The sequence below is a fragment of the Salvelinus sp. IW2-2015 genome, linkage group LG10 (assembly GCF_002910315.2).
Source record: "Salvelinus sp. IW2-2015 linkage group LG10, ASM291031v2, whole genome shotgun sequence".
Classification (NCBI taxonomy): Eukaryota; Metazoa; Chordata; class Actinopteri; order Salmoniformes; family Salmonidae; genus Salvelinus; species Salvelinus sp. IW2-2015.
In genome coordinates this window covers 6,707,053-6,723,072 of record NC_036850.1, presented here as the reverse complement: position 1 = coordinate 6,723,072, position 16,020 = coordinate 6,707,053, and the positions used below count along the sequence as shown (strand labels likewise).

At 39.9% G+C, this 16,020-nt stretch overlaps 1 protein-coding gene across 1 annotated transcript; it reads left to right on the top strand.

The window, feature by feature from the left end:
• Positions 1-2,067: 2,067 nt before the first annotated feature.
• LOC111969218 (midkine-B) lies at positions 2,068-14,763 on the top strand. The gene is made up of 5 exons (XM_023995220.2): positions 2,068-2,210; positions 13,226-13,308; positions 13,482-13,652; positions 14,316-14,477; positions 14,608-14,763. Exons 2-5 carry the CDS (start codon positions 13,227-13,229, stop codon positions 14,634-14,636), a joined length of 444 nt encoding a protein of 147 aa, XP_023850988.1. The 5' UTR covers positions 2,068-2,210; position 13,226; the 3' UTR covers positions 14,637-14,763.
• The last annotated feature ends 1,257 nt before the right edge of the window (positions 14,764-16,020 follow it).

The window sequence follows — 16,020 nt, the reverse complement described above, 5'->3', positions numbered from 1 at the left end:
TCCACTGATTTTAATCGTACTATATTCTTAAAGTTTCAGTAGAAATCCACAGTCTTTGAATTACATACAAGTGGAAAGTGCTCTTTGGAATGGCAGGAGTGTGGAACTACCAATGCTATAACTGCATGAATGAGAACTTTACAATGTTTATTTAATTTGCAAGCATAAAAAAAGACTTGTAGCTACAAAAACACTAGAATGAGTGCGATGCAGGCAGGCATGGAGCTTAAAGTGACTGAATGGAGTCAGACAAATTCATTTTTAAAGGAGCTACAGTAGATCAAGGAATTGTAGTTTGTGTATATTATCTGTGCTTTATTTTGAGTTGCTGTGCAATTCAGGGCAAGAGTATCTATCACAATTCTTAAAAAAATAGAGAGAACTATGCAATATGCATTTTTCTTTATTAAAAAATCTCTTCTTTTTTAAAACTTGATATAGTGACCAAAATGTGATGGACAGACTGTTGTGCAATGTTGACGATATCAATCTGTGTATTTGTTTCTATTGGCAGATGTTTTTGTTATTGTCTGATTGGGGGGGGAAAATAAAATAAAGGATGGTACTTTAAACAACTGTATTTATTGTAATTACTTTCTTGTGAGTGTTGATTTTATTCGTCCTGTCAGTAAAAGTGCACTCTTTAATAACCCGGCATTTGTATGAGATCATATTAATACTTATCTACCTCAGGTGACTGCAGGTGATGATTGTTACTGTAGACAGACTGATAGGTGTTCTGCTGCCTGTAATGTCTTGTCCTGCACCAACCAGAAAAGAATGGAGTCCACCTCCTAGGCTTGATGGTCCAACCCAGTGAGACAAACTGTAATTTTGTGTATGCAGAATGTCTGAAGGAAAGTCAAAATGGTAGTTAATGCCTCTGTGTTGCAACATGCGGTGTGTTTGAAAACGATGAGTCATGTTAGTCAGAACTGATTCATAGTGCGTCGTCTGGAGTGATTAAATACTGTCATTGGATACTGACTAGTTACTTCTGGATGTTGTATTGGATGTGTGTTTATCAGTCTGGTCCATATGTGAAACTGAACAGCTGTTTTCTCCTCCTAGCTCTGACTCATTGTTGGCATGCTATCCAACTGGCAATTGGAAATGTCCCTATCTATGGTTCAGATTCTGGTCGGATCGCTATTGTGGCCCTGACTCACCTCCCCTGCCTTCCTGGGATTACCCAATCACACGGCCTGAGGTCACAGAGTCATCTTGGATATACTGTACATCGATACTAGATAACATGTAGACATACACCGTGTAAGTTGTATTTCATCGGTGCAGTCATCTAGTTCTTGAAAATGTGGTGATGTCCGGTGAAACACTGTCAGCCTATCTTGGCACCACACTGTTACTCTGCCATATGGTCGAGCATATGCTTACACCAGAGGAGGCTGGTGGGAGGAGCTACAGGAGGACGGACTCATTGTATATGGCTGAAATTGAATACATGGTCAAAACATGTGGTTTCCATATGTTTGGTGTGTTTGACACCATTCCATTAATTCCATTACGGTCTTTACAATGAGCTGTCCTCCTATAGCTCCTCCCACCAGCCTCCTCTGACTTACACGTGGTGTTTATAAATGGCTCTTATCCAGGGTCCCTATCTAATGGCAAGCCCTCCTGTCCTCCTGTAAATCATTTACTGTGATGGTGCTGTTAGTACATTTATGATGCATACATCCCTAGGCATTCTGTAGGCACCATAGAATAATATTATCTGTCTATAGTAGGTAGTCTGTGCATGTCATTCTGCTTTCCTTTCTCTGTGATAATGTCTGGTGGTGAAATTGGAATGGATATATAATATAGTAATCAATGTTTTTATTTTTAATTTGCAGGCATAAAAAATACTTGTAGCAACAAAAACACTAGAATAATGACTGCGAAATAATACATCTAGGGAATCACAAAAATAAACTTCAAAAAGTTAGTGTCCTAGACTAGTGATGCACAGGGGTTGGGGTTACGCGTCTCTTGACCCGTAATCGTCACGTGGTTTGGTGATGTCACGAGGTGGTTAATTTAATGTGGCCCTAATGTTACCAGCTCAAACTAGTTTTTGAGAAACAAAGGGGAGGGCGACAAATAAGAGCAAGCGGGCCGGGCTAGAGGTATTGGAGGACTGTAAAAAATCGATTGTGGCTCAAAGTAAGACCATAAACTCTCGCCAAGAAGTACGATCAAAGAAACAAGTAAGTTAAATGTGTATTTGTCCAAATGTATAGTGATAAAATGATGTTACTTTGTATCACTCAATACAACATTCTCATTGCTCACTTTTAATAGTCTCCATCATCGGAATCCTCTTGGGAATAACTGATGTGTCGTGTGTAATTTTTCAATTGGAGTGATTTTTCTTGGGATGATTTATTTGTGTGTATGTTTCTTTATTTAGTTGTTCTTTTTAGTTTTATGGTCTTTTAAATAATTTATGCACCATGTGTTGGCTTTACTGCATAGATTCATAACTTTTGCCAGTAATGAACACAACTTTTGTCCCATACGCGCGATTTGCGCAAAAAGCGCAGTGGCACTGGGTATTGGCATAAACTTTCGTTGAATCAAAAACGTTTAATTGAATCTTAAATATGAAGTCAACGATTGAACGAACTTTTTTAATTCTACAACTTTACAAGCGGTTCTGTTTAGGGCTCTGAAGAAGTTGTGGCCAAATGACGTTTTGTTGTAATAACGGCTTTGCTTTGAGTTTAATAACTTTGTAATTACGTTAGCTATATTTTGCACTGTGTGTTAACGTCCTCAGGGGTGACACATTCTAGTGTTGATGATAAGTAGTATGTGTGTGTGTGGGTGGCGGGTATGCAGCCCCTCTGTAAATGTATGGTCTCATTTACAGATGAGTAACTACTTTGAGCTATGATACTTGAGTTTGGAAGAACGGAGATAAATCCAGCAAAATATAATAATATTGTTTTATATAAGTTATTATGTTTAGTTATTACTATTTCAGATGTAGCGAAGCTACATAGTTTGAAAGTGTACTTCTACATGTTTTTGTTCATCTTAAAGTAAAGCATACGCATTTATTCCACAATTTGAATTGTGTTCAGGTTCCAGAAATCTTTTGCTTTCTGTTTGGGCCAATGAATGAAAACTGAAAACTTCACTTGAATGAAGACCTGAAAACTTCACTTAAGCAGTAACTAACTGTAAGTGGTTATGGATAAAAGCCTCTGCTGAATGACTAAAATCAAAGTCAATGTAAATATCTCCCACCTCAACAATATGAGCATTGAAATCAACTCTAACCTCAAGTACTTATATTCACTGCCAACCACTCCGCTCAAGAGTTGTTCTCCTTTTTTGTGTTTCACTGCCCGGGAACTTTTTTACCTGACCACAATTTATGGCTGCCCCGCCTATCGTTTGCTTTCTCCCCCCCTGATCCAAAGTAGGGGCTGTGTAAGAGGCTGTAAACGATGATTTGCGGTCAGAGATAACGATCAAAGCGACATAACCTTAGAGAGGGAAATGGGGGAAAGATGGTCCTCAGTCTGTTGTTATCATAGTTTTTTCCAGTTGTATTTTTTGTCTCTTTTAGAAAGTTATTGGCCACACTAGATACAGCTAGTGCCCCAGGGTTAGGTTTTAGAAATGGAGGAGGGGTAGCATGGGGCTTTAGAGCTTGTGTGAGCTTGGCAGATGGACCTTGAGGCAATGGCACAGATAATCAGTGGAGAGAAAACAGCTTTGAAAAGACAGAGAAAACTCTCCCTGGCTATTCAAATGCACCATTCAACCTGATTTCAGCAGAGATTTGTGGGTGCGTGGCCCCTCTACTATTCTCTCACTGCTCATGGAGTATGATGGAGTATGTCATTGGTTATGTTGAAATAGGAAGGAATGGGAAGTAAGTAGGCCACTGTCTCTTTTAGAGAATAAACCATTTTGTCATGACTGCCATGCCTCAACTAGGAGGGATCGTATTTTCACGTCACTGACGGCAGGGAGGATGTTTAGCTGTCGACAATGAAGTTATAGTATATAAAGTGCACTCATACTATTTGAGTCAATAACGTGAATCATTCTGTCCTTGCGCTGTTGGTCCTTGACGGCCAGAATCCACCTATATTTTGTATATTTGATCAAATAAAGCATGTGATTCAGCCATTTGTTGGCCACTAAGTGTTCCTTCCTGAAGTAGGCCAGGACATTCTGGGTCTTTGTTAACTGTCTTTCTTTAGAGTGACCCTCTACCCCGCAGCTTCTCTCTTAGTGGGCATTCCATCCTTTTTTTGCGGTCAGTGACTTTTCTGAGAAGACGAGGAATGCTGCTTAGCAGTTAAAACAAGAGTGACTTTTACGCTTTATGCTGTTCAGGTTCAGTGTAGTCCTGCTTTCCATGTGTTGTTGTTATTGTTTCGTTGTAGAACTGATCTAGTAAATCTAACGTTATCTATTTGATCACAGTGGTCTAGGGCCATTATTAGATTATTGGCAAGAGGAAGCACCATTTGAGTCAATCGAAATATGATCTTTACGGTATCTGATCCAATTTGACTATTTGGTTTTGCTTTCTGCTAGTCAATACATGTTATTTTTTATCCCGTTGTGTGATGGGTAGATGGTGGAAGTTAGGTGTGGGGGGGGGTGAATAGTGGGCGATGTTTCATAATGACATGTTTATAGTTGGGAAAGGAAGATCTCTTACACACAGATACCTACCTATTCTAACATTCCTGTTACAGCTGAATTCCTGATGGATAAAAATGACAATGTTTGTAGGCATATTTTGCAAATTATTGGGCATGCTAGCTCTAGTAAGCTGTGGTATTTTAAGATGACCTTTCTCCCAGTATGCTAAGTTCACATTCAGATGTGTGGAACAAAGACCCTGCATGGGATATCTGTCTAGTGGCCCTTTAGAATGGAGTGAAAGGAGACCAGGAAAAGGCTCTGTTTTGATACAGGGTGTCTGCATTCGTAAAGAACGATAAAAGATTTTGAGGGCGCTCCGGGCCTCACCCTTGGCAAGGCTCAGTGGGTTAGACGAGGCCTGCTGGGTGTTGTTTCATCAAAGACAAAAGTGTTGCCTGGAGTAGCCCCTCGACATTTATGGCCAGGGGAAGAATGTCATTGGAACTGCTAGCTGGTGCGGAAAAAACAAGGCAGCTTTTACTTGAAAATGGAACTCTATCGTTTTTTCAAGCGATACAAAAAGATTGTGATTCAGTGAGTGGTGGGAGTTGAGAATGGGGAGTTTCCAGAGATTCATGGTTGCTTGGAGTGTTTAATTACGCTCACTGGCCATCAACATTTAATTTCTGTTTTTGAGGACAGATTTACTGGGTCAACAGAATATTTGTTGGCTTGAAGAGGAGCAGTAAGCGTATGTGCCAGAGGGCCGGCTGTCCTGGCCATTGTGTATCACTTTCATTCGCAGTCCTTTTGATGAGCAGTCAAGTAAAGAAACAACACTTTCAGAAGCCAATTGTAAAGTTGCCTGATAAAACGATAGTGCCTTGGAAGATTCTCCAGCAGACCAGCTCCCTGGTGAGTGAGTAGATGGCTGCCACTTATGGCATTCTGCCTCACACAGTACGAGGCGATAGTTCAGAGAGGTGATAACCTCTAATGGATCGGACTTTTCCAGTGAGTTGTTGATTCATCGGCTGTGGCTGACCTTTCTATCCAAGGCTGCCCGCAGGCAGGGAAAGTTCAATGTGAGCATACTGCAATGTGAGCGGATGTGGCTACGATCCCTGCTCATCTTCTGGACATATTGGCTCAGGCACAAACCAATGAAACAAATGTTGCTGTTAGATTAGTCATTTGCGTGGGCGACGGGCATTACACAAGGGTGCTGTTCATCAGAGACTTCCCAGCAAACCGGGAACATTCACAGAACATTATCTAAGATTCCCGTTAAGTCGACGTGGGGGGGGGTTTATTTAGATTCATCGGGGGGTGCTTCCTGTGGCTATGTCCTTGGAATCTTCTCCCAACATTCACTAACATTTTCTTCACAACATCTGTAAAAACTGCAACAGAACATTCCCCTAAGGTTGTCATTAGGTTGCCAGGGAATGTAATAACACAATGTTCCGGTAATGTTCTTAGAACATACTGCCGCAACAAAATGTGGGAGCAGTAGAACTGGTTNCAAAAGACTCATAAAGGAGTAATACAGGCCTAGTTCACAAATGTTGTTGAAAATATATTTATATACAGTACCAGTCAAAAGTTTGGACACACCTACTCATTCAAGGGTTCTTCTTTATTTTGACTATGTTCTACATTGTAGAACAAAGTAGCCACCCTTTGCCTTGATGACAGCTTTGCACACTCTTGGCATTCTCTAAAGCAGCTTCACCTGGAATGCTTTTCCAACAGTCTTGAAGGAGTTCTTACATATGTTGAGCACTTGTTGGCTGCTTTTCCTTCACTCTGCGGTCCAAGTCATCCCAAACCATCTCAATTGGGTTGAGGTCGGGTGATTGTGGAGGCCAGGTCATCTTTCTGTAAAGTACTTTGTGACATCGGCTGATGTAAAAAGGGCTTTATAAAAACATTTGATTGACATGATGCAGCACTTCATCACTCTCCTCACAAATTATAGTCCCACTAAGTGCAAACCAGATGGGAGGGCGTATAGCTGCAGAATGCTGTGGTAGCCATGCTGGTTAAGTGTGTTCTGAATTCTAAATAAATCACAGACAGTGTCACCAGCAAAGCACACCCACACCATCACACCTCCTCCTCCATGCTTCACGGTGGGAACCACACATGCGGATATCATCCTTTTACCTACTCTGCATCTCACCAAGACACGTCGGTTGGAACCAAAAATCTCAAATTTGGACTCATCAGACCAAAGGACAGATTTCCACCAGTATAATGTCCATTGTTCATGTTTCTTGGCCCAAACAAGTCTCTCTCTTATTGGTGTCCTTTAGTAGTGGTTTCTTTGCAGAAATTCGACCATGAAGGCCTGATTCACGCAGTCTCCTCTGAACAGTTGATGTTGAGATGTGTCTGTTACTTGAACTTTGAAGCATTTATTTGGGCTGCAATCTGAGATGCAGTTAACTCTAATGAACTTATCCTCTGTAGCAGAGGTAACTCTGAGTCTTCCTTTCCTGTGGCGGTCCTCTTGAAAGCCAGTTTCATCATAGTGCTTGAAAGTTTTCGGATTGACTGACCTTCATGTAATGATGGATTGTCTTTTCTCTTTGCTTATTTGAGCTGTTCTTGCTATAATTTGGACTTGGTCTAGTACTAAATAGGGCTATCTTCTGTATGCCACCCCTACCTTGTCACAACACAACTGATTGGCTCAAACACGTTAAGAAGGAAAGAAATTCCACAAATTAACTTTTAACTAGGCACACCTGTTAATTGACATGCATTCCAGGTGAAGCTGGTTGAGAGAATGCCAAGGGTGTGCAAAGCTGTCATCAAGGCAAAGGGTGGCTACTTTGAAGAATCTCAAATATCAAATATATTTGTTTAACACTTTTTTGGTTACTACATGATTCTATGTGTTATTTCATAGTTTTGATTTCTACACTAATATTCCAATATTTAGTATGAGTAAATGTGTACTAACTGTTGACTGGTACTGTATATATATATTTTTATATTTTTGTATATATTTTTATATATACAGCATATATATATATTTATTTCAACTCATCAGGAGGTGCTGCAGCACCCCTACTTCCTGTGGCTATGTCCTTGGAATGTTCTCCCAACATTCACTAACATTTTCTTCACAACATCTGTCAAAAACTACCACAGAACATTCCCCTAAGGTTCTCATTAGGTTGCCAGGGATTGTAATAACACAATGTTCCGGCAATGTTCTTAGAACGTACTACCGCCAACAAAATGTGGGAGCAATAGAACTGGTTCTGAGGGAAGATTACAGGAACGTTCTGCTAATGTTGATGGATATGTTATTCAAAACATAACGACAAGCAGGGAATATTCCTACGGTGGTCTAAAAAAAATATATATTGTGACATGATGGTTCTAATAGCGTTCCCTGAAAATACTTCAGCAATAAAATGTTGGAGCAATATAAGTTGTTCTAAAAACATACTTCAACGATAATGCAATGAGTTCTGAAAACATTGCTGCAATGTTCTGCTAATTTTGATGTGTAATGTAACAGTATTGAAGTTGCCAAACTTTCAAGCAAATGGCATTCCGATCTTCTTACATCATTATATTTTATAAGGGTATTGTCCTAACAAATCTACAAGAATTATAAGAATGAAGTAGATTTGAACTTGCAGTGCGCCATCTTCCAGCCCTGTAGGCTACTTATTTTGCTGCACCACCAGGAGCTTAATGTTTCTAGTGGATCATTAAATTATGATCCAAACTATGGCTATATGTCTTAGGACATATGCACATCTCTGTACACCTCACCGCAATCCGCCTTGGCAACAATTGAACATGAATTCTGAAATCAAGTTTGTCGGGAAAATAAAAGTCAAAACATCCCAACTTTACAGCAAAGAAGAAGATTGGTAGCGAAAGAAACAATAGAGGATACTTCTTTTTCCGATTTTGTTATCCTGTCTTTTGCAAAGACAAAGATCACAACCTGGAAATCAGAGTAAAGGTGTAAACAGCAGTATTAGTCACATCGCAGTGGCGCGGTGGATTCATTCCAGGGATAACACTCCAAAGGACAGTTTTGATCCCTGCTTGTGACTATCAAAATAAATACGGTAAAACTATGTTTGTACAATAAATGTCTAATAAGTTATGTGATTCCAAAGAATTGACATATGTGTTTCTACATGGATTTCTAACTTCCTCAACAGTAAGATAACACTAACACTAGGAAAGAAATCTCTATGGACTGTTCAAAACTTAATTTGATAATTCTGGGAACATTGAGGGAATGTTTTGTGCACCCTGATACAAACATTGTAAGAATGTCATCAAAACTGGACAGATTTTGTGTTTTGGGAACCTGTCGTGTCATATCCCCACAATATTCCCATAATCTAAATAAATGTTTTAGGGACATTTAAAGAACATTTTAAAAAGTTTAACATCAGGTGAATGTTTTTTGCATTCTAAAATAAACATTGCATAATCATCCACAAAAGTGGACCGTTTTTGTGTTTTGGGAACATATCTTTTGTCATGTCCCCACAATCAGACGGTTCCCACAACATATGAAACATTCTGGGAACCATTAAAGAACAGGCTAAATGTGTTCTGGGAACGTTCTTGCAACTTCAAGCAAATGTTTCATACAATCATTGTATAATCATCAGCACAACTGGACAGTTGTTGTATTATGAGAACATTTGCCGCAACCTAACAAATGTTCTGGGAACTTTCACAGAACCAATTTTGGTTTGCCGATTTGGCATCTTAGTTGGTGTTGTAGGAAGATGCATTGTAACATCCACATGACATATTGTGAACAGCCCAGAATGTGACATCTTAGTTCCCCGCTGCTGTGTGATCTCAATTCTCTGTTCTCAATGTCTTCATTGTTTGTGTTCCACTAGGACACTAGGATTTGTGCATTTTGCCAGTCGTTAATGATGGGTCCTAATTAATCATAACCAACAGGCTATGGCACAGAAAACACTCATCTTGTGCCTTGAATGTTGATTGTATGTCACAGGAATGAACTTCATAATATTCCAAACACTTCTTTGCATGACGGGAAGGAATGTTTCTGTTTTTATTACCCTGGGAAGCAGATTGATTGAACAAGGCCGCTAATCTTTTGATGGGAAAGCGTGAAAATACCTTTAGATTCCCACCACAAAATCAAGGATTTGGTATGATAGGCAACCTTGTTTTGGGTTATTGAAATCAGATTCTTAAGTTACTCTTTGTGGGTGTTCTTCAAACTAATACAAGACCTGTTTGTCCCGGCACATCTCTGAGCTCTTCTAACTCAGACAGAGACATGCCGTTCCCCTGTGTCCCACAGAAGAATGGCTTCAAACCAAGCCTCTTCAATCGAGCTCTCCCTGTCGGGGCGGCCCCTATCACCTCCCAGCAGGTGGGTTAGCCTTCACCATGGTGATCTGGTGCTGCCGTCCATCCCCTGCTGCCAGCTCTGGGACTGTTGGCAGAAAGAATAGACATTAACTCAATTAAGTCAGAGAATAAATAGAAACTCCGAACTTGGCAGGATAGGAGGTTCCCTTATAGACATTCATACATTTCAGAAATATTTCTTTATCTGTGAGTTGCTGCCCTCTTCTTTTGAACTAGACTATTAAACCTGAAATCTGTAAAGGGGAAACATTGCCACTGTTTGCCCCAGTGCCTTTGTTTTTAAGGGTTTATCAGAAACATACCTCAAACAACATGACCAGCCTAGCTAACCTGTAAAGTATTGTTGAATTTGGACACCTTGTGGTGCTGTTGGACAGGAAAAACCATTCGTGCAAGCTTATTGGCTCATAGCGGCCATATTGTTTCAGCTAGTCTTGCATCCATAAATGCTAAATACCAAATTTGGTCCCGATCGGTCCAGCGGTTCAGGAGAAGAAGACGTTAAAAATGGTCCAAAATACATCAAAAGAATATTGTATTGCATGATCAATTTGATTTTGAGTTCTGATATTTGGCAAGCGTAGTAAACAGTACCGAAGTAACTCGTCTTAGGGCTATGTGTCAAATTTTTCCTGATGGTGGCACAGTGGGCCCCTAGCTGAACCTCAGCCATTGCTGCTTGCGGCGATGTATTTTATTGTTTTGTTGATGAAACAGAGGAGCGTGTAAGGCAGCGTGGTAAAAAAAAATCTCAGTACATATTCTGGTGTTCTATTGCATGTGCAACGATGTTCTAGTAAAAAAAAACAATGTTCCTTGTTTGAAGTAACTTTGTTGTTGTAATAGCCCAAATGGATATGACAGTTTCACCCTTTACGGATTTCAGCTTTAAAAAGTCTGCACAATGCAATGACCAGGATACACAAAGATGGGAAGCGCCATTGTGACAATAAGATGACATGAATTGTGTTCAATGTGTCATCACATAGATACAGTTGAAGTCGGAAGTTAACATACACTTAGGTTGGAGTCATTAAAACTCGTTTTTTAACCACTCCACAAATTTCTTGTTAACAAACTATAGTTTTGGCAAGTCGGTTAGGACATCTACTTTGTGCATGACACAAGTAATTTTTCCAACAATTGTTTACAGACAGATTATTTCACTTATAATTCACTGTATCACAATTCCAGATGGTCAGAAGTTTACATTCACTAAGTTGACTGTGCCTTTAAACAGCTTGGAAAATGCCAGAAAATGATGTCATGGCTTTAGAAGCCTCTGATTGGCTAATTGACATAATTTGAGTCAATTGGAGGTGTACCGGGTGGATGTATTTCAAGGCCTTCCTTCAAACTCAGTGCCTCTTTGCTTGACATCATGGGACAATCAAAAGAAATCAGCCAAGACCTACCTAAAAAAACAATTGTAGGTCTGGTTTATCCTTGGGAGCAATTTCCAAATGCCTGAAGGTACCACATTCATCTGTACAAACAATAGTACGCAAGTATAAACACCATGGGACAATGCAGCCGTCATACCGCTCAGGAAGGAGATGCGTAGTGTCTCCTAGAGATGCACGTACTTTGGTGCGAAAAGTGCGAATCAATCCCAGAACAACAGCAAAGGACCTTGTGAAGATGCTGGAGGAAACAGGTACAAAAGTATCTATATCCACAGTAAAACGAGTCTTATATCGAGATAACCTGAAAGGCCGCACAGCAAGGAAGAAGCCACTGCTCCAAAACCGCCATGAAAAAGCCAGACTACGGGTTGCAACTGCACATGGGGACAAAGATCATACTTTTAGGAGAAATTTCCTCTGGTCTGATGAAACAAAAATGGAACTGTTTGGACATAATGACCATCGTTATGTTTGGAGGAAAAAGGGGGAGGCTTGCAAGCCGAAGAACATCATCCCAACCGTGAAGCACGGGGTGGCAGCATCATGTTTTGGGGGTGCTTTGCTGCAGGAGGGACTGGTGCACTTCACAAAGTAGATGGCATCATGAGGATGGAAAATTATGTGGATATATTGAAGCAACATCTCAAGACATCAGCCAGGAAGTTATAGCTTGGTCGCAAATGGGTCTTCCAAATGGACAATGACCCCAAGCATACTTCCAAAGTTGTGACAAAATGGCTTAAGGACAACAAAGTCAAGGTATTGGAATGGCCATCACAAAGCCCTGACCTCAATCACATAGAAAAATGTGTGGGCAGAACTGAAAAAGCGTGTGCGAGCAAGGAGCCCTACAAACCTGACTCAGTTGAATGGGCCAAAATTCACCCAACTTATTGTGGGAAGCTTATGGAAGGCTACCCGAAACGTTTGACCCAAGTTAAACAATTTAAAGGCAACGCTACCAAATACTAATTGACTGTATGTAAACTTCTGACCCACTGGGAATGTGATGAAAGAAATAAAAGCTGAAAGAAATAATCCTCTCTACTATTATTCTGACATTTCACATTCTTAAAATAAAGTGGTGATCCTAACTGACCAAAGACAGGGAATTTTTACTAGGATTAAATGTCAGGAATTGTGAAAAACTGAGTTTTAATGTATTTGGCTAAGGTGTATGTAAACTTCCGACTTCAATTGTAGATGTATGTTTTCTAACATATTCCTGGCACTGCTCGTCACAAAATAAAAATGTGTATTTTGTTTGGTGTTCATGTTGGAAAACGTGTTGTTTTGTGTAAGGGGAAGTGAAAGGGTGGAGCGGGTAGCTCATGACCCATTGATCCTCATTGCTGGTTGTGTTCCTCACAGTTTGTCTGATTGACCCTAAGTTGAGTCATGAGATCATAGGGAAAAAATCTATACAATATTTCAGCCCTCTCACATGTATTTTCCCAGTTCCCAGGCTCGAGTGTCAGGCTTTAATACTGTTTAATGTAATGATTTTTCTATAACATGATGTGTTTTACTCTTTGACCATAATCCCTTATTCACCTTTAACCTCTAAAGTACAGAACCACTCATTGTGAATTAGTTTTATATAGCTGGTAACGATCAATATTTGACCTTGATCGTTCTCTTTCAACTCTCATCTCGATTATAGATACACACCAGAGGAACATCAGCTTGACCTCTGGAACAGCAGATGTCACCTCAAATGACACACAATATAACCTACATAATGGAAACATTATTTCTTGTGCCATAATGGCATGTTTTTTTTCTTTTCTCTCCAGTATGCGGGGTTTATTCTCAACAGTTGTGGTGCTTCTGGTGGCCTTGATGATAGTCACCACTGAAGCAGGTAAAAACAAGAAAGGTAAGGGATTTGCTATGTATTGCTTTAATTTGCCATGCACAGTTGTAGAATTAGCATGACAGCTGCACCTTTCACGAGGTTCATAAAGCCTCAGTTGGAAACCTGTCCTTACTAACGACTAATTGTAATATTGCTGATATTATTTCTGTCGTCTTGCTGTTTTTGTTTTACAGAGAAGGGGAAAGGGGCCAAGGGTGGTGCCTCTGACTGTGCTGAGTGGCGCTATGGTAGCTGTGTGCCTAACAACGGAGACTGTGGAGTCGGTGTCAGAGAGGGCACCTGCAACGACCAGATGAGGAAACTGAAATGCAAAGTGCCTTGCAACTGGAAGAAGGAGTTCGGCGGTAGAAATTATACATTGATAGATGATTCCATTTCCCTTGATATGCCATATAATTCTCAAAGTGTAAAGTGGTGGTCAGTCAATCAAAAATATAGCAAACGTTCGTAGCTTATTACTACATAATTAGAATTGTATCATGTAATTTCTTAGTAAATACCTAGTAATTGACATAACCGCAAAAAACTATAGAACTACATTATGTTCAGACTGTTCTATGATAGCCTGACGACTTATGCTAAATTCTTCCGCTGCTCTGTCGTTCACGACATACTTTAGTCTGAGACTGCATCATTGAAGTTGTTTGTTGGGACGAGGGGCACGGGGGGCGTTGTGCAAAGCAAAGTCATCAGCGATTGGATCGTCTCTAACCAATCAGAGTATCAAAGCCAATGACACATTTTCAAACCCATCGCTTTACCCACGTGTGTTCTGGCTCTGGCACAAACCATCGGTTTCTGGACTAATCAGACGGCCCAAATATGTTTGCATTCGGTGAAGGGTCGGGGAGGTACTCAGATCCAGACTCATTGCGGGGAAGAAACGAACGTATGTGGGCGTGGCGTAGCATTTGGCCAGGGCAAGGAGTCTGTGTAGCCAGGCAAGCTTTATGGTGGGGTGTTCCTGATACTCAGCGGGTTTTCCCTTCTGACCTTTGCCATTTCAGCTGACTGCAAGTATAAGTTTGGCAGCTGGGGTGAGTGTGACACAGCTACTGGATCCAAGAACCGGTCTGGAACCCTGAAAAAGGCCCTGTACAACGCAGAGTGCCAACCCACCATCGAGGTGTCTAAGCCATGCCCCGCAAAGACCAAGACAAAGTCCAAAGGTAAGAAGTAGACATTTAAGTAATGTAATAAAGTAACATTCCTATCCACAAATTAGCATGTCATATTGAGCCAAGGAATCTATGATGAAGTGACCCTATTGTTTGATCATTTTTGATTGTCTTCCCACAGGAAAGAAGGGAAGAGGGAAGGAGAACTAAAAAGGTGGATGAGTCCACATTGAACAAGTGATTGGTTTGATTTTATTACGCAATATCCTTTGCTTTTTCAACAAACATAATATGCACAAGTGAATTATGGAGATGTCAAATGGGCCTTTCCTTCAAATACAGTATAACACACGCTAAATGTCTCTGAATATTGACCAAATATCCCACAAATGTAGACAAACACAATTCTTTTCACATATTTCCAGCTGTCGGTGGCCTGGAAAACTTAGCCTGCTTGTGTTCTGATATTTCCATAATGTTAGTAAGATTCCAGTTCTGGACATGCTGTATTATGCAAGAAACAAATACTTTGACCTCACCAGTGTTCTAGATCTACCTAAACCTTGTGATGTACACCATTTTCCAGAGTTTGTTGTATTTTTTCCTTTACATTAGTTCAACTGGAGTCAAGACATAGCTCCTTGTTTGACATTGTTTCTTAACCAGTAAATAGATAATTTAATATGCTTGAGTTTTTTTTTAATTCAAAATGTTCATCTTACATTGTTGTGATTGTTATAGTTTTCTCTTGACTACCAATTAGTATTACTAACAGAGTTGATGAGTGGATTTTAATTGCGTGTGCCAATTAGTAAAAGTAGAGAGATACAAATCAACTATTTTTCTAGTAAACTGAGGACTGTCAGCTCAACGTGTTTCATGTACAATACAAAGCTGAGCTTGAATGCTCATAAGAATGCAGTCATTGTCTTTGTAAAGATAATAGTGGTATTGTTAAAACAATTCGTTTTATAATATATATACTTCAAAAGGTGTCAGGCGATTTTGAGTGAACTGCTGTGTTCATATTCTTGCAAACACACATGCACACACCTTCACACAGTTCATCTGTACTCTCATTTTTGTAATTACTGTCATTATTATTACACAAACCCTTGGAACAGAAAAAAAAATCAACTACTTTAAATAAACTCTCTGAATTTTGACTATTGGTTGTTTCGTGTTTCTTCTTAATAAATGTTTGTTAAGTCTCTGCTTTTGTTGAAATATACAGTGGCAATTTAACTTACTACATTTATGCATTTAAAGAGAGACGGAATCAAAACAACTATGTCTCTGGTTGAAAATGCCCTATGCGGCATCAATATGTGTCAGAAACATTTATTCTGGTGTCAAAATGTACTACAAAGTGTAAATATGATCATTTTAGTCATAAAGTCAGTCTCGTCCAAAACAGATGTGCGAGATTATTAGGAAAAAAGTTTATGTCACGGCGTGAAGGGTACCTAACAATATTTCTTTCCTGCCCACAGCTGGCAGCACCCGAGTAGTGCCCAGCACACTGGCCATTGTACATTTGGTTTGAATTTGGATATCCCTATGGGGCTAGTTAGGGACCATCAGTAAATTACAC